Here is a 27709-nt window from a genome sequence, read left to right as displayed (position 1 = left end):
CAGTCTACGCAGTTTCGACTAACCAGCAAAGATTGAATTGATTTGGCCTCTGGCTTTTTGACTGTCTGTACTTAGCCCTACTGGCAAGTCACAGTTGTGCAGGTCTGAGATGGTATTACACCGTAACCTGGGACTGCTCTGAGACTTTCTAAGTTTGACAGCATAATATTCCACAGATTTAAAATGGTTTCAAAGAAACAGTAAGGTGCTGCCCTTTCTTCTGCCTCATGTTTTTATGAGCAGGTACAGTTCTTGTCCAATAAATATTGAAGTACAGAACAAGCACAGACTTTATGCTACCATCCAAAATGGAATTGTGATTGTATCCTGAAAATGAATACTCAATCCTTGAGCTGCTACCATACAGTTATTAAACCTCTTTGTAATTGAGACCGGTTGTGTAACAGATTTTGAATTTCCCTATAGATTCATAGATGTTAGAGTTGGAAGGGACCTCAATAGATCATCAGGTCTGACCCCCTGCATAGGCAGGAAAAAGAGTGCTGGGTCTAGATGACCCCAGTGCTGGGTCTAGATGACCCCTATTTTGGTGTTTTTGGTGTGTTCTGATAACACAAGAACAAGATTCTGAGTTCTCTTGCATCTTGTATCTGCAGCTTCATAAGCTGCGGTCAGACGAAACCCTTCACTGGTGTAATGCAACATTATAGGCCAAATGTGGCTCTTCTATTGTTTGTTTTTGCTTGAAATGTTTTTTAGATCTTTAATGCTGTAGTAGTGTACCAAAGCTAGGTATGCAGCATATTCTAACTTCTAGCAACATTGTGTGTAAGAAATACTGAGGTTCATTAAATATAACAGCAGTCAACTCATTTTTTAACATCTCCAGAGGATTCCTGTTGTCCTATGGAATTTACACATTATTCACTCTTTCTATTCCTTCAAATTCTCCATCACATGAAGACTTAAGCATTATGATGTAAAAAGCAGCGTCTGCTATTTGCTGTGTTGTCCTTGTTTTAGGAAGTGCTGTAGACTGTGTTAGATAATGTTGTAATTTTGCTTCCTGTGATTTTGCACCAGTTTTGTTTTTCAGCAACTTTCTTTATTGACACAGCAACTGTAGTGTCAGAACAAGGTCATTGCTCTGATCTTTTAAGCAGGGTAGAAACTGGATATCTTGGTGGAGAGTATGCTGCAGTTACTATGCTTTAGTGCTGCTTTGTAGGCTCTATGCAAAGTGGAATGCATGTATGGTAAAGACTTGAACTGAGCTGGCAGTTGCCATTCTCTCCCATGTAACATGACGCCAAATAAGTGTGGCTGGGGTCTAAGCTGTTCTTGGAGTGGATTTTACTCCAAACTGCAGTTGCTCTGTATTTGGAGTGCCATAGAGCTTCTTTATAACTGCTCAATTTCCTTCCTTTTTTTTTTTTTTGGCTTGGAAAGTTAGTGGCTGGCCAAGTACACATCCTATATTTGCAGTTTTGAGCTACTAGATCTTTGTCATTATGAATCCTGCAGACACTCGTTCCCTCCCTGGCTTATTCAGAGTGAGAGAGAGCGTGTGTGTCTTGTAATAAAGCAACCACCCAGGAATGCCAGTAGTGCTGCTTCATAATCCCATCACAAGCTTTGTGGTAAGGGTAGCATAGGCATGGCTGTGACCTGGCTAGGTGACTTCTCACTTTATGGCATATTTGTATGTGTGTGCATACTCACACACACCCATGTACTTGTGCATGCATGTAGCCTACTATATATCATTTCAGTTCTGTAGTGTATACTCAAGTGGCACTTAGTGGGAAGAGCAACTGTTCTTCAGACTTAATGTTCCTTTCTTCACATTGTTTGCTGTTGTTTTTATTGTTTCTTGTCTGTAGTATGCCAATGCTAAGAAACTCCAATAGAGATCATGGCTCTCAGTTTTAAGCACTATGCAAATACTGAACAAAAATCTTGATCCTGTCCTGAAGAGCTTCCAATTCTAATATTATAAAAGCCTTAGTCTGTCTGACCATAACGCTTTATTTGCATTCTGATTGGTTATCTGAAACAACCAGTCAGAGTGCTCCAAGAGTGTTCTGGACAGGAGGCGGCAGTGGAGTGCCACCGTGACAGTGGGGACAGAGCAGGGGGGTGAGGCCAGTGTTGCTGGCCTTGTACCCCCCCCCGCCCCTCCCCACTCCTTGGAAGCGGTGGGTGAAGTGGGCCTGGACCCCAAGTGATGGCAGGGGGAGCGGCCTTGGGCCCTGGGCCCATGCCCAATGCAGCGGGAGGGGGTGGAGGGGGAGTGGAGGAGCGGGAGCGGGCCCGGGCCCGATGAGGGGGGGAGTGGGGCAGAACCCCAAATGGCGGGGGCAGAGAGGGGGAACGGGCCCAAATGTGGGGGAGGGGCAGATACTGGGCTCTGTCCTCGCCCACCCCTCCCTACCCCCTCCATCATTCTTGAAGGGCAGTTTGCTAGTTTAATATAGCAACTCTGTGGACCTTGTAATGAAAAGTTTTCAAGAACAGATTTTTTTTTTCTTTTTTAAACTTAATTATTCACTTCTATCTTCCTAAGTAGGTTTGTTAGGCACTGTTTAACTCCCACACTGTTATGTATGGTATCATGAAAGTAGTGATGACTGTTGCTCCAAGTTCAGAAAGTAGACTGTAGATTCTTGGTGGGGGAGGGGAGAGTAATAGTGCACAGCGGTTATGTAGTGCTGCTTGCCTTCTGCAGAAGTAGGCTATCTTATCTTATACAGGAATGCAATGTTTCAGAAACTCAAGATACCTAGCAACTGAGACCAGAAAGACGTTTAGGTAATGATTGACAAGGAGTATAAAGTAAGAAGTATTGGTGATGCAGAACCTCCAGGAAAATTCTTAATTTTATTAAGGATGAATTATGAGAAGTTATTAAACTCAATCCTTTATCCAGTTAAAAAAATAGACAAAAGACCTAAACTACATGAATTGCTGCATTTATTTTTAACATAACCTAAGTTGTACCTATTTTACAGGCTTTAAACTCTTAACAAAGGCTAAAAGTTAGTAACTGATATCTGTGCAGTTAGAATTAGGTATATTCAGACATGTAAATGTTATATACTTTAGACATACTGTTTGCCAACAAATAGAAGAAAACAGCCAAAACAGAGCTGAATTGTCATCACAGTTGTGTGTGGACTTTCATTTTGATCATGGAAGGGTTACAGAATGTAACTCATCTAGATCAACACTTCAAAATATCTTTTCAGCAATTATTCCACTGTGAGAAGTTTACCTCCAAAAGTTGAACAGTACATTTAAAATGGATGATTTCATGAACTTAACATAGCAGCACAAGCAGGGATTTTTACTCTTAAGGCTCTTTTTGCTGTAAATCACTGCAATCTTTGGTTGTTAGAAATAGCTAAATTAAAAAGTTGTATAATAAAAAGAGACTGAACAAGCTGCTACTTTGAGAGGCTGTGGCTCTTGCTTATAAGGATAATACAGCAAAATCACCTGGGAATCATCTCTGAACAACATGCTTCTTTGTGAAGAAATTGCTACTCTACTCTTTGGTTCTAATGAGATGGTAGTGTTGACTAGTGTTTTAATTCACTTCTTCCTTAGTAGATTTGGGTCAGTTTGATCAGAGAATCAGTTCATGTTCACAGGATCCTCTTTTTGACAGCATGTGTGGAGTGTTGGTGCCTGTTACGTTTAATATTAAGAAGGGAAAGTAAAGTTTAAAAAGTGGAACAGGAAAAGGCTGAGGAAAAAGTGATAGTACTTAAACTCCCTACAACTTGCCAAACTGATCGTTCAGCAGCTTTTTATAGATTCTTCAGGTAAAATAATACAAGACTGGAATAAAAATTAAATTGTAATCTGTTCAATATGCTGAATGTAAAAAACCTAGGTAAGTGTTGCGTAGCTTTCCAACCCTGCAGGCCAGGTGGGAGACATTGGTTTGGTCATGAGCAGGGATCCTGGTTTTCTCTGTTTAAAAATAGCAATTCTCTTCTGATTTAAAAAAAAAAAAAAAAAAAAGAGTATATAGCTGTCAGTTGAATACAATGTTTTATTGATGTATATTAAAAATTTTACAGCAATTTGGAAGCCTACTAATGCTTCAATCATTATAATGAAATAAATTCTAAATACCTGTATATTTTGACATTTGATTTTTTGGGGGGGGTTTCATCATGGAAAATCAGAGCTCCCCTTACCCCCTTTGCTCACCACGACACAGATCTAGCTGTGGCTGCCAACCCATTGGCATTGAGCAACCCTGATATGTCGATGCCCTGCCCATACCAGTGCCCCTCACTCCTGATTCACAGCTCCCCCAGCCCTGCTGGTGTCCTTTGCTCCCCACCCACAGCCCTCTGCCCCACACAGGCCTACTGGAGGAGGCCCCCAGCTGCCAGGGCTATGGGACCTGGGACCCGGGTCCACAGCCCTCTGCCCTCACCAGCAGTGCCCAAGCCCTGCCTGCTGCTGTGGCCTGGGTGGAGCGTGAAGCCTAGCTACCCTTCTGCCATGGGTGGTGTGGCTGGAGCAGAGCCTATGGGGATGGGTGGCGGGGTGGACTTGGGCTGGTGACTGTGGGCTCAGGGCTCCCCATCCTGCTGGCTTCCCTCAAGAGTCTCCGTGGCCTGGTAGGTGGGACATGGCATGGGAGAACAGAGCAGGGCGGGGAGGCTTGGTGCCACCACTGAAAACCCCATGCCACCATGGCGAGGTGTCCCCTGCCCACCTGGCAGCAGTGGGGAACATAGCTCCACACTACTACCCCTGCTGCTGCCAGGTGGGCAGGGGGTGCCTTGCCATGGTCTCCCTGCTTCTCTCTGTCCTCCCACACAGGGTCCCACCTGTTGGGCCACAGAGACCTCTGGGAGGAGGGCAGGAAGCCCTGAGCCTGTAGCAGGCAGCTTGCATCCGCTCCCACCTGACACACAAATCTGGGGGACATGTACCCCCCAGGCCCCTCTAGGAGTCTGCGTAGTAGCAGGGAGCTGCCTCCCCCCTCCCCCAAATGAGATGCCTATGGCTCTGTCCCACACCCTAGCTGGGCCCTGGGGCTGCATATTCCCACCCCAGGCCCCATGCACTGCCCTGGCTGGGCAGCACCCCCAGCCCTGCCTAACTCCCTCTCTCCCTTATTCCCTTAGTATGGGGACCTCAGTCTCCCCTCCTCCCCTCTACCCTGACTTACCTATGGGGCACTGCGGGAGCTGCTCTCATGCTGCCTGGCTGCCACATGCATGCGTGTGCATGCACATGAGTCCCCTGCTTGATCGCCCTCCTTCTGTCCTCCCCAGCTCCTTGCAGGCTGGAACTCTGCCACCCTGCACAGGGAAACCTGCAGTTTCCTGCATTTTTCTCCTTAAAAAGAGAAATTCTGCGTTTTTCTCCTGAAAATGAAAAAAAAATCCATATTTACCACATTTTCCCATGGCAAACGGAAAAGCTGGATCCCTGGTCATGAGTCTGTTTGAGCCTGGGATGGGTTCGCAGGTATGATCCAACATACTGACTTGGGTCCATGCGCCAGATTTCGCTGCATGCACTAGACTGGGCCTCTGTACCAGAGGTTGAACACTTCTGGCCAAGGCAGAAAATTGGCTGCTGGGGTTCAGAATGATGATGAAAGGGCAGCTGAATTTTTGAGAAATAAGGTAGTGGGTAATGAGGAAGTTTTTGAGGAAGAAGGTAATGGGTACAGAGAGCCTACAAAGAAGATAGAGTGAATCTATCCAAAACAGTAGAGAGGAAATGACTGTAAGCTTTTATACAGTATATCCTACAGGTGAGAAAAAATGTGTAATTTCAATATAATAATCATAAACCACACAATTGTGTGTGCTAAGAGGCTACCAGTTCCTTTCCTGGGTATTTGTAAGGACTGCTCTGTAAGGACTGCTGTGCATACCATTGGCTGTTTTCAACAAGGTCTGTCATAGGCTCCTGTTGTGTTGGAGTATTTCATAGCTATTTATTTGATATTTCCTGAATCAGGAGTTGGTCTTGTCTTGCCATCTAATCCTTTCGTAGAGTGCTTCATTTTCTAGTTTCCTTAAATAAAAAATGGTTTCTGTTGTCTGCTGTCTATTGATGTAGGTGTTAATTGACACTGTTTACTTTTTCAGTTGGTTTCTTTTGCTGCAGAGTGGCTTTCACACATCTGTTGCACATCTATTACTATTTTAATGGTAAATATTCTTCATTTTTTTTATCTTTGGGTAAATCTGGTATCTTTTATTAAACCAACTCAAATAGTTGGAAACATTCTTCTTTGCAGGCTTTCGGGTACAAATGCTCTTTGTCAGGTACTTGTACCCAAAAGCTGGCAAAGAAAAAATTTTCCAACTATTTGAGTTGATCTAATAAAAGATATCAGATTTAGCCAAAGAACCTTGTCTGCCTATGTCCTTAGACAAACACAGCTACAACCTATATCCCTGTAATTTTTTTATCAGCATTAGTAATACATTTTGGATAATCCTGTTTGCCTTTTCTCTGATTTAAGCAGACATGTATTCATCTGTGATGTACAGGATGTGGCTCATTAGATTTTTGTGAAAATTGAATCCTCAGATTGAAGCAGGGGTTGAGGGATTTCCCTGTCTCTACAGAGTCTGAATATTGCTAAGCCATTCTAACTAGAGGTGAGAGAGATCTGTGCAGCAGGTCACCAGGTTTACCTCTGAAGAGTACTTTGTATTGCACAGACTAGCATTTAAAAAAAAAAAAAGAGAGAAGCTGCCAGGAGATTCAGGCAGAATTTGATACAGGGTGTTGTCAGTGGACTCCAATCAGTTGCTGTCACCAGTGCTGTAGTCACCAGTGCGTCCAGCGTGCTTTAGGTGTAATTGTACTGGTCACGTCAGGTTCCCTGTTTTGGTGGTTTATAAACGCTTTATCAGGATGCTGTTGGTTATACTATACTATACTATACTATACTATACTATACTATACTATACTATACTATACTATACTATACTATACTATACTATTAGCACTTTTAACAACCCTGTTAGGTGTAATAAAGAGACTGCGGGCCAGATACTACAGTAATCAAGCCTTTGAGAAACCTTAGGAATCAAGAATTTGGGTTTTATTGTTCTTTAAACAACCAGACACTAATGCCATGCATCTGGCCTGATGCCAGGGAGGCCTATTTGTGAGACAAGGCACTGGCATAGAATATGGCCCCTCTCACAATATCAAAGTATTTAGGGTTCTCAGGCCCCTTTTTATATGGTGATCAAAACTTATGTTTACGGCATGTACCTCCTAGATCCACCAATAACTAAATGTGTTTAGATGATGTCATTCACATCTGATTTCCACCAGACATTGTGGCTCTCCTACCAGATAGGGGGGCCAGTTTACCAGGACACTCTGAGCTCTGCTTTGGTGTTTTGTACTCCTCTTATCCACTGTTTTCTATCCATTGGCCTTCTAAGGTGCTAGAGGCTAATACACCTAACTTCCCCAGTGCTTCCACGCAGGCTATGTATGGTCTGCGTTCTGGTCACCAAGGCCTGTGGCACAAGCTGTTACTAAGGCCTATTCTAGTTCATGCTGTTAATAGGCCTTTGTATGATTTCAGTAGCACTGTTCAGTGGCTGCACCAATCCATGCTCCAGTGAGGCCATACACGGTAAGGGAAATTTGCATATGAAAGTTCATTTCTGATTTTAGTTGGTCCGTAACAAGGGTGTCAAAAATCTAGTGGAGCCCTATCATCTGATCCACTGTGCTACCCTTGGGTCTTAGACTGGGCCTGCATGACACATGGTACACATAGGGTCAGATCTGGCATGCGGCATGCAGAACTGGTTTGTGGGCCTGATCCAGCCCATGACTTGGCCTCACCACTCATCCAGCCTGCTGGGCATGCTGAGGTTGACATCCCTGGTCTGTAAGGCGTAACTCTACCCTGCCTTTTCCAGGTTAAGCAGCCAGTGAACATGAGCAGCTAGGGAATTTCTTTTGCAGTGAAGGGAATCAACTGGCAGAAACATCTGACCCCAAATGCCACTTGTTTCCCTGCCCTCTTTTTCCTGCTGAATAGGATGCAGCAGTGGAGGAGGTGGAGAAGTTTTTTGGGGTGGAGTCTACAACAAATCAAGGACTTCCCCAGCACCAAGCAGGCAAGAACAGTAACAGCAGGAGAGGAGGAAAGTCTGTGTTCTATCTACCCATGGATACCAGTGCTTTCTATTCTCTGTGCAGTCTCTGTTCCATATACAGTAGTGAGTTCTAGATGAGCTGCATGTCAGAGCATTTTTTTCCTTACATCCTGATAATTTTGTTTGTTGTAATGAAGGTTTTGGTGACAATACTGTTGGTATAGTCCATGTTGTGTTAAATCCAGTGGAAAGATTTCCTATGGTCATCTGCATGCCATAGCAGTTAGCCCCCTAGATAGTCTCAGTAGGCAGATTTCAAAAGCTGCCGAGAGATTAGGCTAAATTTTTCAAGGTGTTTGTCTTGAACATCTTTTCTTGAATGACACAGGCCATGGCAGGCTGTTCAGTGCTCTTCCAGGGGATTATATGCAAGTATGGGCTGCTCTCATGGACAGTCTTTGCAGTTTGTCTCATTAAACTGTTGAATTTATTCTTTGCTTGAATCTTAGTTATCACAAAACCAATTCTGGGTTTTGTCCACCCCTTCAAAAGCCTTCAATGGAGTAGTCCACCCTCCTATAAGGAGAGGTTTATATTGATGAACCTAATATTTAACCAGAAGAACTTAAGAAGTATAAAATGGGACCTCGATGTCTCTATCTGGTAATACAATGAGCTGGAAAGCTAATTACCAAAAAAAAAAAAATCTGGGCAAGAAGATGCTGCAGGAGGGAAGGATACTAGATAACTGCCTTTCTTAGCTTGTTAATGTGCGGGCTGGGAACGATCCGAGGCCCTTTTTTTGCGCCGCTGGCTGTAGCCAGCAGCCCGGACACGCCGGGTCGGGGAAGGCAGGCGGCGCGCTAGAATTAGGCACAGACGCTTAATGGTTGTTTAAGATTGTTTACTTACACCGAAGGTGGTCGCGGTGTAGGCTGGAACGTTTCCAGGAATACTTCGCTTAAATCCTAGTTTAAGGACTCGGAAAGAACTCTGCACTCACACGAAGTTTTTGAGACTCCGTGGAACTTTGCGCGCAGGGAAGGGTACATCGAGGGATCGATTGGCGACAGGGAGAGGCGAGAGGCTGATCAGACCCCTGTTGCCTTCTTGATATTCACGCTGGGTCCAATAGGCTCCGCAGCACTTAGAGATCTTCACAAGACATGAAGTCTCCTCCTCCTGATGTTCGTGGAGTCCTCCAACTTGGACAGAAACCACTCAAGCCTTTTATACGGCTAGCAAGCCAATCGCTAGCCGCCACGTAGGAATAATTTAGAACTGACTAATAGTAGGGCACGAATCTGAATACAAATGGCGGGAACTCCTTGCAACATGCATTTCTGTGTTGCAACGAAGAAATGCACTCTGCAAAGAAAGCTACAAACGGTGGGAAAATAATTCAGCAGTGCCGAAGCGCACACAGAAAAAAAAAAAATCACATCCTTGGGTTGTGACAGTTAAATCTGTCAGTTTTCCACTCATGTAATTTCTCATGGTTTTCTGTCCCTGTATGAGGATGAGTCAAGGAATGAGATTTATGGGGTCTTTGTCCTTCCTGCTATGTGTCAGAGAAAATCTGTTTATGTTTCCAATATCAAAAGAAATGGGAAAACTGGTGTAACTTCATATTTGATCCCTAATGAACTTAATGTAATACTAACTGTTCATCAGCTGTGGTGTAGGACTGCAACAGAGGAATGATGACTGCATGTCTTGACATGTACAGTTGTCTAACTATTTCACAGTATGTTGCAAGTTTGATTTCCTTGCTGGATTTTGTCTGCACATGCAAAAAAACTCAGGCAGATAGTGGTTCCATTCAGCTGACAGTGTTTGAGGTGTCAACTATTGTGAAAGAGGCTCCTGCCCAACCTTTCACCCCATGTTTTCACCTAATTGCGTAATTCCCCAGGGTATAATGTACCTGCACAATTTTGCGCATAAAAAGTATGATTGTGCATACTTGCATAATTTAACCTGGGTGAGTGGGCTCCGTGCCTTCACCTCCGTGGGGCTCCCGGCGCTCCAGCTGGGAGCCTTATGTGCAGGTACCAAGTGTGGTGGTGCACGACTGGACAGCTGGTGAGTATGGAGGGGAGCTTCTGCCTACAGGAGGGGTGGAGGGTATGGGCCCCCCTGCCACACTCCCCCTCACCCCATCGTACGCAGCCCCTGCTGTCACTACTGGCGCCAGCCACAGGAGTAGGTGCCAGGCCCTCAGGGTGTTTGCGGCCATGACAGGCAGAGCCCCCCAGCGGCATGCAGCTCCAGCTGTGTCCCATGGACTGATCATGGTGGCATGGAGCCAGCCTGGCTGGCCTGCTTGCATGTGCTGTCCACCCAGAACAGGCTGGCTCTGTGCCAGGACATGGGGCTCGCAGCACTGCTGGTGGGAGCCACATGCCATGGGCTGGCCAGCTCCATAGCTGCACGTGGGGCTTCTAGCACTCGATTGGGAAGCTGCATGTGGAGGCACGGAACCTGCCTGGCCCAGTGGTGTGCAGCTCCAGTCTGCAGTGCTGTGAGCCCCACATGCCGTCATGGAGCCAGCTTGGTCTAGTGTGTGGGCATGTGCCAGCAGGCCAGGCCAGGCCAGGCCAGGATGCTTCTGTGCCACCAAGTGTAGCCCCTGGAGCATGGTGCATAATTTTGAATGTTTCTGTGCTAATTCCCTGGGATGTATCATATTAACCAACTTATAGCATTTTAAGCAATTACATTTAAAAAAAAAAGTGTTTATCATGTTTTTAACATTCAGAAAATTGTTTGGAATAGATTATGATGTTTACCAGCTGTTCTCAACTTTTTTTGAACTCGATGCATCTTCAGTGAACAGCAGGGCACCCCTCCATAACTTTTGTGAATCGAATGGCACCCAATTTTAGAAGCTTATTTATGTATTGCAGTGCTTTCTTATGACAGTGGGGATGGGGAATCAACCAGGCAGGAACAAGCCTGAGAATGTGTTTATCTACTTATCTCCTCCTAGCACTTATCATCCTTCATAAGATGTCACAGCACCCTGGTTAAGAATCATTGTTGGTGGCTGCCTAAAATTTTTTCCATTACATATATTTCTTGCGTCCTTTGTATACAGCACTATCACATGTTATCATTTGCTGCAGATGGCTGAAATGAAGCAGACAGAAATATCTTTTCTTTATCCCAGAAAATTCTGTTCAGGTTTTCCTGGGATATAAACTGCATCAACTTGCTACTTTGTTTCCCTTGCTTTCCTACATTAGAAAGTCATTTGTGACCAGCCCAAAGTAATAATTATATACAAACATTGTAAGGCTAGGTTTATGCGGTGGCTGCAGCAGGAGTGGGTGCTGCTCCGGAAACACCTCTGAGCTGTTGCATTGAGTAAGACAAGAGATTGCCCATCTCAAATTGGCTTACTCCCTTGTGTTGTTTCCTGAGCCCAAACAAAGTCTGGGTAGCTTATCTACTTGTGTCCCCATATCTATACTCATATTTTAATGTCATGATCACACCTACTCTCCACATTCCTTCACTGCAGAAAATGGACCCAAAAGAGGGCAAAATTAAGGTTGCCTAGCAACTGTGAATCTGTTTTTTCCTTTTTAACCTAAACAACGTTGCAACATAGGAGTGTTTTGTTGCATGTAATTAAGTATACATGCTTCAGTGTCTGTAGGGAAGCCTACCCTACAGTTAAATAATTTATAGTGATACTGTTGGTCATGCATCTGTGTGATGAGTAAGAACTAGCATACTTCTGTTGTGTTAATGGTTTCTCACTTTTCAGAACTTTACAGTTGATGAGTGTGGCTGAAAAGAGGATGGTCTCAGTGCTTTAGTAGCTTTACTCAGTGCAAAGCAACCTGATCTTCTGATCTGCCTACTACTGAACACCTTTTTATCATAGTGTAATGATAGGTGGGTGAGTGGGGCATGAGCCCTGGGTGCTGTCTAAGGTGGCAGTGCTAGAATGGAGTTATGGGGCTGTCTCACCTTCCTGCCCTGCTGCCCTGCACGCTCCCTGCAGTGGCGGTGGTGCAGATAGCAGGGAGAGTAGAGCACCAGTGGTGATGCATGGTGCAGGAGCAGCAGCTGGAGATTCACTGCTGCAGGGTGGGGTGGAGCGTGATGTCACCTCTTTTTTTGTTGTTGATGAAAATCGGTTTTTAAATAGTGGCAAAAGGAGATGACATCTCTCGACCCTCCCTTAGTAGTTGTCCATTGGCAATCCCTCAATTTGAGAATGATCTCTGCCATGACTCAATGATGGCTCTTGAGGTGACTTAAAGAGTCCAAGTTTTGAACCATAGATCTGTCTGCAGAAGGTGCAGGTCTTTTCACAGGGAAGAGTAGGCTGTAGACTGGGGTTCCTCTCCTTTTCCTTCCTCTGTTCTTTTATCTGCTTAGCTGTGAACCTCTAGCTGCTGCCCCTGCACCATGTGCTGCCATTGCTCAGGGTGCACTACTGGCCAGTTGTGCCCCTGACTTTTTCTTGTATGAATACTGTCCTTTTGATATGTCAGTATCTATAATAAGGATATGAAAATCTCTAGGGAACACCCTTCCTGGGCATGTGATCATCAGTTAAGTGAACGCGTAAGGGCCATCAAGTCTTTGAGATTACAAGAATTTGAATCCATGGATACCATATGTGCTTGGACAAAAAAGCTAGTTAGATTTTCTTTTAAGTGACTTTGGGATTTTCCAGTCACTGCTGATAGTCACCAACACATGAGAAGTTCGTCTCTTCCTTGACATTTATATGCTCGTTCATCACACCCTATGGAATCCTGAGCTATGGCTGTGACTCTTTGCTTCCAGCTCCCTAATGGTGCAGTTAACAGAACAGAAGTAAACTCAAAGTTAAACAGAATTTACCAATGTGCAAGATGTATTTAAATACATTTTTAAAAGTTTGCCTTTGAAGTTTTTGGTTGAACTAGAACTAATTTTATCTTCCAGCCTTTTCCTCATTATCAAAATTAATATGTACAGGAGAGATGGGTAGAATGGATTTCTTGAAATTCTTAAATGACAATTCTAGTCATGATTTACTTTAAAAAAATCATATGATATAGTTTTCATATAACATAATTCATTTGACAATAATGTGATTTCATTTACTAGTCCTCAGGTGGAAAAACAGACCCCCCCACACCTTAGGTAATGTTAGGATTTAAAGAACTTCTGTGTTCTTTTATTGGCAGTAATTTAAGATGTGGAAAGGGGTACTTTTCTTTAGTTCTGCAAAGAGAGTTAGTTACCCCTGTTAGCCTAAGCATGGGTGTAGCTCCAGAGATGTGTAGTGATGCTAACATTATTGCCAAATGAATTATGGTATATAAAAACTGTATCATAAGAATTTTTTTTTAAGTAAACCAGGACTAGAAGATGCAGTGTGTTCTAGCTCAACCAAAAACTTCAGAGGAATCACACTAAGCATCATGTTATGTTTAGAAATACAGGACTTTTAGGAACGGTTTCCCAGACCAGCGATGTAAATTGTACACATCTTTATAAATGCTCTGGGGTGGGGGTGGAGGTCGGGGGACATTTTAATTAGAGAGGATCTTGGGAGCTGCAAAATTCCCACAGCATCTCCTGTATTCAGTGTCCTGTGCTTCAAAATGAAACTTGGGGACACTGAATACACATGATGCTGAGGCTCCTGGAGCATTCTGATTAGCATGTAGGTCCCTGTGATTCTCAGGGACTAATATATTCTTCCACTTCTTTGGATTAGGAAAGCAGGGCAATGCTTGCTTACTTTGGGTGCCTGGATAACGATAAAGAAAGACATAATTTGTATTTGATCAGGTAAAGGATGACAGTGGAATCTGACTTGTAAAGGGACAGTAGAACCAAATCCTTCTGACTAGATTTGATTTTGTTTAGAAGCTGGCATAGAAATCAAATAAAGGAAGTTATTGCATGTTCTCTCCTTCACCCGTCATCTGTGCCATTATCTCCTTTTTTTTTCCCCCCCACCTTTGTTTCCTTCCAAATCCGCCTTTGTCCATCTACAGTAAATGTGGGATCCAACTGACTGAGTTAAATGTCTCCATTGTGTTTCTATAATAGTTTTGTAGTCTGATGCATCAGATTTATATAATTAGAAACATGTTCAACAACTCCATTCTCATATCCTAGTTCAGCATTGTATTGATTCTATCCCAACCCAGTGCCTTTTCATTGCTGAATTGGAAAGCTTGCTGTGTACATGGGTAACTTGTAAGGTCAATAACTTTCTACAATCTTGTGTACATATTTTGGATGAGCAATTGTGGTTCTATTTACAGGAGAGTGCCTCCATATGTCTTTGGGATTGTTTGTGGAATCTTGTCTGTGGGTTGCTTTGTTTTAAGGCACTCGGAGCCTTTTGGATAGGGTGGGATATAAATCTAAAAAAATTAATTCAATCTCATTCCAAAAATTACAGTAACTAATAGGCTGTATTTTAAGTTAAGCTACTTATGGATGATTCATTCTGTTTTCCGTATTGTCCCATTATATTGAGTGTTAACTTCCTATAAAATTGTTTATAGGAAGAGTAACTTAATATTTTTGCAGATTTTCACTTCAGGAGCTTCTTCCTTATATAGATTTTTGAACTCACAACTTTCAAGTGATTATTAGATGGACATTTCCATAATCTAGTGCAAGCACTGTTATTTCCTCCAGAAATCAAAATATGCTCGTCCAAACAAGCCTTAACTGTTATCTCTGCCGCATAGCAGTTTATATTTATCCATGTTATACATTTTCATGGATATACAAAACAGTTATCTTAATCTTCCTAATTGGATTTACTATTTTTCCCCTTTATTATAACACTAGCCAGTTAGAGACACTTTTCCTGAAGAATGGACTAACTTCCTTTCCCCCCACCTTCCACCGACCCCAGTTACTTACTTCCTATATTTCTCTGTTTAGACAGTGAAGGTAGACTAGACAATACATCTTATTTCTAGTAGGGTTTTTTTTCACTTTCATGTGTGTTAGTTTGGCCCTGATATGTTTGGATTTTAGGTGTAGTGCAATGTCAAAAATGCTAAATGTGACCAAGTTAAAAAAGAAAAAATACTCATCAATAAGGTTCCTAATACTGTTGTTTAAGTCCTGTATATAAACCTGAATTATTTATTAAAGCAACATTAAATATTACAGTTTTTGTATTTTTAGGTTGGTGGATATTTCTGATGGAATATGTAACATGCATGTGTTTAAAATATATGTTAACATTTGATAGTCCCTGTTATGTGTTTTTTCCTGCTTACAAAAGGGTAAGCCCTGCAAGAGCAGTGTTTTCATGTGTACAACTATTTTTGTCTGAGAATGGTCTTATACTTGACCTAATGTAATATCATTCCAAAACCAAATATTTCCCCCCCCCTAATAAACAGTTTTCACTTGTAAGGCTATTTAGGATTGCTTGGCTGGCTTTTAGCTTTTCTGTAAGGAGTGGGAGGGATTGATATCTGTTTATGAATCTTCTAAGCTTTAATAATTAAAAAAATTAGATTCCTGTTGTCTAAGCAGTTTGTGTAAAATCTAGCTCAAGACTAAAATCACAAATACACAACATATACAATACTTCCATGCTAGACGGTTCGTAGCATTTGGTAGGGATAAAACAAGTACAGTAACTGAATCACAGCTGTTGTTTACATGGTCCATCTACATTAAAACACAAAACACACTTTAAAAAATATGTTTCTTATCTACACACCCGTGAGTCATGATGTCAGGAATTTACATTTAAAGCAGATCTTACTTCTTAGTGTTGTAGTATTATCCACTGTGGCAAGTGTGCGGTAAGAGCATTTAAACATGGATATGCTAATAATTATTTAGGTTAGATGTCAAGAAGAACTTTACGGTAAGGGTTGTCAGCATCTGGAATGGACTTCCAAGGGAGGTGGTGCTCTCCCCTATCTTGGGCGCCTTTAAGAGAAGACTGGACAACACCTGGCTGGGGTCATCTGACCCCAGTGCTCTTTCCTGCCTGGGGAGGGGGTTGAACTTGATGACCTGCTGAGGTCCCTTCTGACCCTAGCATCTATGAATCTATGAATAATACTACAGTATCATACATGGCACAGGTAGCTAATAAGGTTGGATAAATTCTCTGAAGACTGTCTGTAGTAGGCATGCACTAGATAAGAGTTTCAGGGGCTGAGTAGGACTTTCTCAGGTGCAGCAGGGAAATGGGTGAGAAAATCACTTGTACTACATTTTCACCAGCAGTCACTAACTGTGTATCCCTTGTTTTGTGTATGCATAACTTGAGATGCACAAGGCCGATGTAAAGAAATACCCAAGTATTCTCCACTGCAACTAACACCATCAATAGCTGTGCTCTTAAGGTAACAAGTTAAGTGCTATATTATGCTGGTTTTTCTGAAAGATCAGTCCAAAATCATTTCAAATTTAAGTATCCAAAATTTAGGGGAAACATTTGACAATGTTAGTTTCTGTTTTACAGGTGAGGGACAAACGTCATTTCACCTCATAGGGGGTTTGCCTCATAGGGGGAGATAAATTTTCTAATGTTTGTAATGTCCTCATAGAAAAGCACACGAGGAAGTATATAATCTTGCATTTTTAACAGGGTTTTAGTGGTATTCAGTATGAAAAGATAAGAGGGGTAAGACCGTAGATTAAGGAGATAATACAAGAATGAAACATGGACTAGCTGTTCTTCTGTTACTGTGTACTGAATGAGGGAGTTTTTCAGGAGAAAAAAAAAGTCTGTGATTACATAATCAAAGACTAGCTGTAGAAAATAAGGAGAAGGATTTCTATATTCATTTCTATGAATTGAATTTGCCCCAGTTAACTTGCTTGAAAATGACAGCATGAAATGAAATCAGCTGAGGTTGTGGGAGGTGGAGAGAACAAATAAGAAGAAAGCAACACAGAAAGAAGCCATCTCCAGACAGCATGCCAAAGGTCCCCAACAAAATGTGGGTAATGCCCAACTGACTTGCCAACAGGTCTGTTTCTCAGTTAACCAGATGTAAGCGAAGAGGAAAAGGGTCTTGGTTGGCATCTGTGGCTGTAGGTGAAGCCCTCTCTACATATATGTATTGCACAGTTAGCTGGTTAATAGACTATTTATGTGTGCAAGGTAAGTATCATGCTACAAATAGGTCCATCCAGCTATAAAGTTAGAGCTTGAAAATGTGTAATAACCTTATAGCTGATTTCTAACCAGCTTTAATTTACATGTGTAGCAAGGAATACATTGGGTGATAGCTATGCTCCCTCAGTTGGGAGTCCTTACGACTGGAAGCCCCATTAGTTGTAGAGCTTGCTATGTGCTAGTGCAGGGAGAGCCCAGGATCTGCCTGTGCTGGTAGTAGGGCATAATTGGATCTCATGCTGGATTCCACAGTCATGCCTTCTGCCATCCATGTGTGGCATGGCAGAGATGCGATTGTGTGGAACATGCATCAGATCCTATCACGCCTTTACCTGAATGTCTAGAGGGACCCTGAGTCTGGCTGGAAGATGCTTAGAGAACGTTATGTTTGTGGTTTTAATTTAGTTAAACTAAAATGGTGTTTATTAACTATACTACTAAACGATACAAACTTTTGCTGTTTATTTTAAGTGTAGGATGATTTCATAATATACTTTCCTTTTATTTCTATAAAATGCTTAAAAATCATCTAGCTACTGACATATTAACAAACATGGTTTGTGATCTCCAATATATTTATAGTGATGTTGAGTGATGTAGCATGATGATTCAAGAATTGTGGGAGGCAAGGACTTCTTAAGATGGTATTTTAAATTGGACTTATTGTGTAGTAGGGATAGAGTTAAATACATTTTTTAATGTAAGATGTTCTTCATCAGGTCAGAATGTGTTCCATGTCTGCCTGTCTGCTGTAAAGTGTACATGTATTGACACCAGTCTTGCAAGATGCTGCATGTCATTTCTGAGATTTCTGGTGTCTTTTTTCCTCTTGACTTCAAAATAATATTTAAAGGGCTGAGGATGCTTGCCATTTTGTGGATTTATGCCCATACTTTAAACACTTCTGGGTCTTTTGATTTTGAAGGCACTAACTTAAAACCTAAAATACTATTTATTAGTAGTAGTAATAAAAATGCTGCCACATAGAAAGAGTATGTTTTATGGAAGAGCCTTAAGATGCAACATGTTTGTTAGGGGTTAATCGGATTTTACTGACGTGCTTCTGTGCTAATACAGGATTAAAGGAAAATGAATGACTGCTTTTATTGTTTTTTTGATACAGTAGTGAGGGAGTGGAGCATTACATGACTCTTCTGATGGTCAGCATGTAGTTTTTTAGATGTGTGTATGATTGTGGAACTTACCTGAACAACTATGTCTTTACTGTAGAGTCAGGTAATATAAGTGTGAGTGCTGTCTGGCTAAACTACATATTCCTCAGGTTACACAGAACTGTATTTCTCAAGCCTAGCCCCCCTCTTTAGGTATTTCTCATGCTTCAGGTGAAATTAATTTGGTTCTTGAGTACGCTTCAGAAACAGTTGCCTCCACATGTGTATTTTTGACTCAGTATTCCAGCTTGTTACGTCTAGTTTGAGCCCTTAAGGAAGGCAGGGCCACATTTTTCTTTCTGGCAAACACAGCTATACCCAGTAGCTGTCTTTAATAAAATGCCAATTCCAAGTACTGTATGTTAGAGAGTCTCTTTTAGCATAACAAATAGAAATGGAAAATAGGTTTTAAGTGCAAGTTTTAATCACAATAATTTGAGTGTGTTGGATGCTAGGCAAAATCCACTGAAGAGATGAATACTATGGTTGTTATAACTTATAACAATAGATTATGGTTATATAACCTATTGACTAAACAGTTTAAATGTCACGTGTGTTGCAGTATCCAAGTTGTAGCCGTATGGGTCTGGAGGAAAAGGCAATCAGGACTCATAGTAGAGATATCATCTTTTATTAGATCAACGAGATTTTTGCCAAAAAAATTATTTAATTGCAAGCTTTCAGGCCGTTGGAGAAAAAAGATTGTAAAAGTTCTCCTGGGTAGAAATGCAAGTTTGTATTTCATAGGATTTCACAGAGGAGTCACTAGGTGGAAAACTCCTCTGGGCAATCAGTTTATAGGTGGTATGGAGCCTCTCACCTCCTGTGAGGATCTGTGATGTTGGAAATTACCTTGAAACAAAGGCAGGAGCAGGATCTCTGGTTTCAGGTGGTCACAGCTGCTTCCTGCTTGGGAAGATATGAAGATTTCATTGTTAAAAATCGGCTAAAATTCAGTATCTTCCATGTGTCAGGTATCCAGGTTGTAGCCGTATTGGTCTAGAGGAAAAGGCAAGAGACTCGTAGTAGAGATGATATTTTTTATTAGGCCAATAAGATTTTTGCAAAAAAAAAGTCTTTAATTACAAATGTGTGTTGCCATACTTGTGTACTCTGTTTCCAGCAGCTGGTTAAATGTGTTAATTCATCCATCACCTAATTAGGTCAAAATGTGTTTCTGATAGTTATCCCCTTCCTGGAATTTATGCTTAATTTTTATAATCATTGGGTTGTTCTGGTTCTTTTCTGGTTATTGCCTTGTCTTCCCACAACCCCCAGTTCCCTTGCTGGTATAGAAACTTACAAATGAGATTGCTTTCCCCTATCAACTTTAGGGTGATTAATCCTATTGCCTTGCACTATGGCACTATCAAATAATTTTGCACACCGTTGGTTTGCACTCCATACTAAGGTTGCACTTGCTATTCTGTCTGGCTTTAAAGAAGATAACACCCTTTATATAAAGCATGCAAAATGGAGACTTTATTTCTTCTGTCTGTCTTCTTCCAGATACTAAGTTAATAGTCTGGGATGTATACCCTTTCTTATCCTATTAGTTTATCCTGGCCCCGGCTGAAAGCCCACACCTCCCTCTGGAATTTCTTTAGAAGGGCTCGGAAGAGTTGGAGAGACTTTTTTTTTTTTTTTTTTTAAACTCCTGTCACATTCACCTATTTAGCTCCTTAGCATCTGAGGCAGGAGGAAGGATCCCTTTACACTTGGTTCTAGGTCATATTGTTTGAAGGATATTATATGACTCTTCATACTGTTGTCATCTTTGTACCCTTGTGAGTCCTACTGTCACATCTAGTCTCCTGACTCACAAATAGTGAGATGGCTAAGAACTACTTAGGATATATGTGAGAAGCAAAGTTTTAGTGATCTTTTATTGGACCAACTGTATAGTTTGGAGAAATGCTATACAAACTTTTGCCTGAAAGCCCACAAAACCCCTTGCTGCTTCCATGTTCTCTGGGCTATTAAGGCTACAACAGCAGTCCAGCCCTATCCGGGTATAGACAGACCTAGCTGTTGTATACATGTCAAATTATACTGATAACACACTGTAACTGTTACAGCCACATACTTACGTAGCAACACAGGTGTAGCAAAACCATTGCTACTTAAATCTAGAATGAAACCAGGTTAAAGATAAAATGATTTTGTTAAACTATCACTATAGCAGCATGCAGACTTAACAGTTACAGCCTAACAGCTGAATTGCATTCCTGAGTGGCTGCCTCCCCCCTTCCCTTTTTAAATAAGTTGGAAGGTACATTTCTTCATAACCTTATGCTTAAATCATAAATGCCTGCCTTGTTTACAAACTACCTATTAAAAATTGGGGGCTTCAGCTCCCATACTTTGTTGTGTTACAGCCTCTCCTGCAGCTAACATGCTGAATTTTGAGTAAAATCTTCAGTCCCGTTTTCTTTTGTGTGGGAATTAGTCTTCTGGTGAGGTCTCTGTTCCCTCTGGAGACTCCCTGCTCAAGTATTTGTTGTACACAAGAGGAAAGAGAGAATCCAGCAGCCTAGGATCAAAGAGCATGCTGCAACATGGGTGAGAGAGAGGAGGAGGAAGGAAACTTGAGACATAAGAAAGAATTCTCTTTAAGGCTATATCTTGCAGCATATAGGTCTATGTAGTATCCCTTTAACTGGCTGAAGTACATCTTTTATTCACATTGGGAGCAGGAAGTGTAACTGTTGACTGGAAAGAGTATCAGATAAGAAGCTGTAAAAACAAGTTATATTTTTGCTCCAGCTCATAATGAGACAAAAATGTTTACAGTTGATTCTGCATGAGCAATTCCTGGCCCTTCTGAATAGCATGAGATACAGTGAAAAAATGGAAGATTAGCTTAATATATTATATTCCCTTTATCCCTCACTGATAATAGATACGTAAATAGAATTTTTATTGTCTTAGGACAAATGTACTAGGACTTTAATACTTTTTTCCACTGAGAAGTCTGCTTTTCAGCATTCACAACATTCCAGACTTCCTTATGTATTATAACCTGACACTACAGCAGGAAAGCATGTGTTTTGCTCTTAGCCGCAATTTTAATCGAAATATTAGAAAACTGTTATACTTAGTAACAACAATACTGAAACTGTGGAAAAAATGTATCTGGTAGTTTCTTGAAGTAAGTCTGCACTGAGTGGAAACAGCTTTGTGTCTGACAATAGTCCAATACTAACATTAAAAGCAATAGGAAGAACCTGTAGAAATTATTTGCAGCTCTGCACACTTTTATTTTTTAATGGGATGTAAGAATTGTATCGTTTTGGAACTCAGTTGTCCTACTAAGTCATTCATTTATGCCTTGCCTACAATTAAAAGATTTTGCCAGTTTAACTGTGTATGTGGGGAGTTTGGAAAAATCTCATGCATAAGCCAGCTTTTCTGGCAAGGCCCCAGTGCTATTATGGCAGTAGGGTCATCTTTCTCAGTACACCTTACTTCATTTGGGGAAGTAGTTTAAGCTATATTGGCAGAGTTTGTTTTCTGGTTTAAGCTACATCTCCACTAGGGGAAGCTTAAGCCATAATTGTAAGACAGGAAATTTTTGAACCCTGCTCAAAGATGTAGCAGCACATTTCTGTAGTTTGATATCACACTAAATGGCGTTGCAGTTGCTAAAGGCTTTTGCTTAAATTTAAACAAATATAGTTATAAATCCTTGTTCTTTTCCTCATAGACCTTTCAGCAGCCCAGAGAAAATTTGCCCACTCCCTGAGGGATTTTAAATTTGAATTCATTGGTGATGCTGAGACGGATGATGAGCGATGTATAGGTAAGAAAGAGCTGAATTTGTGCACACATTTTTGGCCTTGTAATGTATTTCTATGAGGTCTTCATTTTTTTCCCCTGTTACAGATGCATCTCTGCACGAGTTCTCAAACTTCTTAAAGAATCTTGAAGAACAAAGAGAAATTCTGGTGAGTTGAAAGCTCTTTACAGTAAAAATAAAGTGAGCATAAAACAAGGATTAAAATGAGACCTAATTAAAATTGTTTGTCCTCAAGTTAAACAGCAAGGTGTTGGCATCAGTCTTTTTGTAAACTATTATTGGGCAATTTTGAATTTGCTACTAAGTTACTTGTAGCTTCTCCTGACTAAGGGGTAAATACTGTGGCGTTCATGAAGAGCTCCCAGAATCTAGATGAGGGCGGGTACAAAAGTTACACTTATTGTACAGTAAGTGTGCAGAAAGTGCTCTACAGTCATAACTGAATTGATGGTCAAGGGACATAGAGCACCATAAAAATGGTAGGTCCCACTCTAAGATAACCCTGGATTGATGTGCTATCAGACTTCAGTGCAGTAGGTTAGAGCGTGGTACTGAAGATCTGTGCCAGATCCCATCTTGACTTAAGGTAGGTCACATTTTGTTGACATACCATTGAGAATTGCAGCACCCAGCTAACCGCCCCCCCCCCCATGGGGTGGCAGTCTAACCTAGGCCAGAACTCATCTCCTCTGCCCGAGCACTGGGCCAGCCCTGCCCCTGGACTCTCATCAGTGAGAGTCAGCAGAGCCTCTGTCTCCACGCCTGCCTGCATCCATTCTCCAGGGTAGCATATATCCATCCACACAAAGAAATCTGTTGCTGAATAGCTCTTATTGACTATTGTCATGGGTGCTAGTGAGCAAGTACTAAACGTGTGGGTCTGCTGCTATTTTGCCTCTGCTCACAGTTAGTATGTCTTAAGGACTGATTCATCTTCACTGAATTCTGGGAATGGGCGAGTTCCCCAATGGAAATAAAAATTTACTTGAACATGCCCAAAATGGACATCAGCACACTCACACACACTATTACATAGCATTTCTACTTTCCAACTAATCTGAGGAAACCGACTACATGTCTAAAATGTAGGTTATGAGAAATAACTTACACTGCCTGTACTCAGTACAGGAAGTAGGACCAGAAACCTTTGAGTCCAGCTCACAGACACGAAATCCCAGAAATCTTGGATGTATTCAATAGCCCGTAAAGAAGCAGAGTGTGTTTCTCTTTTTTCATGTCTTCAAGGCTATTTCTGAAACTTCTGGTCCGTTGAGTAATGGTTTGGAACTATGTGCACATGATAGAAAGCTGGTTCAGACAGTCTGTTACAGAGTATGAGGTATGCTGCTGGGAGTCCCCCAGGTGCATACTTAGTGCAGCTAGGTTCTGGAACACAGGTTTTGTCAAGCTCTTGCACTGTTTTATTAGTTACCATTTTTCAGTTGTTGCTTTTCCTGGCTATGTGAATAATAATATCCAATAGTTTTGCTAGCCTTAATGTTCCCTTCTTAGAGCAACCCCCTCCCCCCCATTTAAAGAAAAAAACAACCCTCTGGGACACAGTATGTAAGACGTTCCCTTTAAGAAACACCTCACATTTCTTCAATGGGAGGAGAGGAAACTCTTTCCGTGCCTTCCCAATCTGCTGCCTGCAAAAGAAGCGGTGACTTCATTTTCCTTTCTGAATCCAGTAGATTTCTTAAAATTTGTACAGAATTTTGGAAGCCAGGGGAGACACAGGGACACCCTCCTAAAGCTGTAGTGAGTGGAGGCAGTCAGGTTGTCCCATTTACCAACTCATGCCCCAGAAAGGATGATTTAGGATCACCAGGTATTTGGTACTGTGTCAGTATTCCATCATTTCTGTTTTAATTGCCTAATTAGGTGATGTCCTAACGTTACCAGCCAATCGGAAGCATTATGTGTTTGCAAGACAAGAAGTGAAGCTGTGACCCATAGGGCCAGGACAATACACTATTTATCAAGAAATTGTTGGAAGGTTTTAAAAGGCATTGATTGTTTGCATTCAGGGCAATAGAGTGTTCCCATTGTGTGTTTTCTGAAGTGCTGTAATGTTGTAATGGATAGTGCTTTGGAGGGGCGGGGTTTAAGTTTATCACTCAAACTTTCAGTCACATGCAGGTTGTTGAAATGTAGTGCCACTTAAATCTAAAACTGGGGTAATTTTGCCTTGATTTCAAGTGGAGCAGGATTGGATCTTTGTACTATGTACTCTATAAGTTACATTACTAGCCTTCCCTTGTTTTGTCTTCAAACAATGAATTAGAGAAATTGTCTGAGCTAGGGAAAATCACATCCCCAGGTGGGTAATTTATTAAGAGCAGTTACAGATATGAAAGCATTTTACAGTTTGGGGGAAGCGAGGGGGAAAACAGCAATTACAGAGGTGAATGAAGCCAAATAAGGCTGATCAGGTGAAGCTGTTGAGTGCTATATACCTGTAAAGAAAATAGGAATAAGAGCCAGTTATGTGTGGGGGGTCTAAATTAGGAAGTAAAGTCTTGTCTGAAATATATTAATAGCACTCCACTTTCTTACTTCTTCTGAAGGCTTTTGTGGAGAAAATAATAACAAAAAGAAAACTCTTTTTTGTTTTTGGTATCTACAATCAATAATATATACTATTTCCATCTTGCATTCTCCAAAGTGATTTCAGATGCATTTGATGCAGTAAGTGGCTGCTTACACTCAGTAATTTTTAATGTCCTGATGCAAACAGTGTCTTCTTCAAACTATGTTTGTGTTTTCCTAAGACTTAGGTTAGTTCTCAGTTCTGAAGCAAAAGCTCTCTGGACTTTCCCAGTTCATTCAAAAATCACTTTAATGTACAGAAGGGATTAAAGCCTTAAATATGAAATTTCAATTTAGGTGCATAGGAGAGGGTTTACATTAGAGTCTTGGATCTGAATCTGGCACATGGTTTTGGTTTCGACACTAAAATGGTTCTGCTTATGTCTGTTCTTCAAGGGTTACAGCTCTGAATGATGGAAAGTAATGAGAGGAGTTGATCTCTCCTTATCTCTATCTCATACACCCTTTTGTAATCTCCTTCCTTTTCAAAATGAATTCATACTAACACAAAACAGCCACTTGACTGTGTGTTGCCTTGTGCCTCCTCACTTGTGACATCTGTAGTTATATTGGAATCTCCTCCATACAGGGACTTTGTATAGTGCCAGTAAAGGATGGGGAAAGAGAAGGTAAAAGTGGAAAAAATGCAATCTAGTAAAATTTGTCAAGTACTATTTGGGGTTGCCATCCATTAATTTTTTTAAAAATTATTTTTATTTATTTATTTTGGAGGGAAGGTTCCTGCAGTGTCCTTCATTCTCATTCAGTGCAGATGGACTTCCCCTTTTCTTTCCCACTGATCAGATAGTTAGCAGACAATAGTTTGGTGTGTGGGCGTGTGGTTGTTGTATGGGGCTGGGGCACTGAACTTCCAAGCCAGGACAAGCAGAGAGACATCCTGTGATCCTAAGGCACCGCATGGGCTGCGGACCCTTGAATTTTACAGCCTGGGAGGGGCATGTGGCATTGCTAGAATCACGAGGCAACAGCTGAAAGCTCCTGGACAATTCAGGATTCTGGAGGTAACCTGAGCAACTGAGCCCAGGTGATGCAGGTACAGGGGTCCTAAGCCTCTGAAGTGAGAATGAGAGCCACATGTTGGGAACTGCAATGTTGTGCATTCACCATTGCTTCCATCCATCCGTTCACCCTTCCAGCCTTTCAACCATCCCTTTGCAGCCAGATCCTCACCTACGGACACCGAGACCTAATGAGCTATCTCACAGACCTTGGATGAACACAGCTTGTCTGCCCCAACAGCTAAACATGGGGATGCAAACAGTAGTTTGGGGAAATAAAGGAACTCAGTGGCATCTGGGGTGAGGAACACATCCAGCATTGGCCCCAGATACGGCATTGAATTAGACACGTCTTCAAGTGTATTGCCCAGGAGATGCAAGGGAGGGGTCACAATAGAGACTGGGAGCAGTGTCTTGCCAAGATCATTTTGATGAGAAGGCATTATTACTGCATGCTTGTTGCTAGAAAGCAGTCCATGGGCCGGGGTCAGAGCATGCCATTCTGCAAGGACCTGTCCCATTTCCTTGACAACAACAGGGCAGATGCCCCCTGCTCCCCCCACACCCACAGGATCAGGGGTGTTCTGGAGGAGTCTCCTGCATGGACCCCAGTGGAGGAGGAGGCAGTGGAGGGAGGTCCTGCAACATTGTTCCCCACACTGGGGTCACAGCTGTTCCAGACCAAGTCCTATTGCACATCTCTGTGCCCTCCTAGAGGTGCAGAGCATGTACCAGCACCCCTAGTATCAGAAAAGTGGCTGCTGCGCTGACATGACCCACAGGACCCGCTCCCAGTTCTGGCATTTCTCCTGATGAGCCATGCTATGCGCAAGGATGCCATGCAACCTCTGATGGTAAGGTTCACCCCAGCTCCATATGACCGTGATGAGGATTCAGGCCTTGTGGCGGGAAGTGCAGGGGGAAAGAAAGGGGGAGCTGAGGCCACCACAGGCCACCCCCCTGCTGTCAGAGCCCTCTCTCAGGCCATTATGTCCGAAAAGGGTTCAAAGAGGTCGGGGCTGAGGGAAGGGGCATGAATGCTAGGGCATTGGGGAAGGTGAATTGCCTGTTTTTCCCCCCACCCCTGCCCTCTTCTGCTGAAGCCTGGAGCCCAGCCTAGGCATCAGTCGTCCCTTTCCCCCTCAGCCCCGAAAGTAGGGTGCCAAGTTAAAAGCTCCCTACCCTGTGTGTCTTCAAGATTTTATGTTTGTTTGAGTTCAAGCCTTGAGGTGTTCCTCCTGACCCGAAGCCCCTTTCCAGGTTCTGTCATTCCCATTCTCAACCCCCCATCCCCACCCTGCCACCACCACCACCAAATGTTTTCTATTTTGTGTGAATTGAGAGGAGGGACCAAGCTGAGACTTGAGCAATGTACAGCAGATTTTCTTTATTAAAGACAGGAAAAGTTTGGCAACAACAACATCTTAAATGTCTCTTCCTTGTGGTGTATTCCCCCACATACAGGTGTGTGCCATGGTAGGGGGAGGGTTGGGGAGGGAGAGGAGAAGGGGGACAGGGGACAGTGCCCAGTGCCTGAGCAGCCTGGGTTGTGGGCACCAGTGCCCATGACACAGGGCCAGAAGAGCCCATGTCAGGAGACCCGCAGCTTGGTGCCATGGCATGGGCACTCATAGCCCTCCAGCGCTACTCATCCAGAGAGGGCTCCCTGTCCATGTGGGTGAGGAGACAGTCGGCCAGGGCTTTGTGGCTCAGGACAGCTTGCTGCAGTGTGTGGGCAGGGTCACGCACATCTGTTGGGGGGGGGGGGGGGGGTTCACCTTCTTCCCAATCTGTGCCATGTGTGCTCACAGTGCCATGCCCAGTCCGTAGTTAAAGTTTTCCTTCCGGTGGTCCAGGTGCCACCCACAAGGCGTCATGAGCCAGAGCAGGAAGGGATAGACCAGGCCCCAATG

At 42.5% G+C, this 27709-nt stretch overlaps 1 protein-coding gene across 2 annotated transcripts in view; it reads left to right on the top strand.

Annotated features, from left to right (window-relative positions):
* Positions 1-27709, top strand: part of ARHGAP10 (Rho GTPase activating protein 10) — a 219185-nt gene that overhangs the window by 41311 nt on the left and 150165 nt on the right. For both annotated transcript variants that reach the window (XM_014593705.3, XM_014593702.3), the window contains exons 2-3: positions 22093-22188; positions 22272-22333. In XM_014593705.3, the coding sequence (XP_014449191.1) occupies positions 22093-22188; positions 22272-22333 (158 nt within the window). The remainder of the gene's footprint in view (positions 1-22092; positions 22189-22271; positions 22334-27709) is intronic.

Source organism: Alligator mississippiensis, chromosome 2, assembly GCF_030867095.1.
Source record: "Alligator mississippiensis isolate rAllMis1 chromosome 2, rAllMis1, whole genome shotgun sequence".
NCBI classification, from domain to species: Eukaryota; Metazoa; Chordata; order Crocodylia; family Alligatoridae; genus Alligator; species Alligator mississippiensis.
The sequence above is the reverse complement of the archived record's forward strand: the minus strand, read 5'-3'. Positions and strand labels throughout refer to the sequence as shown.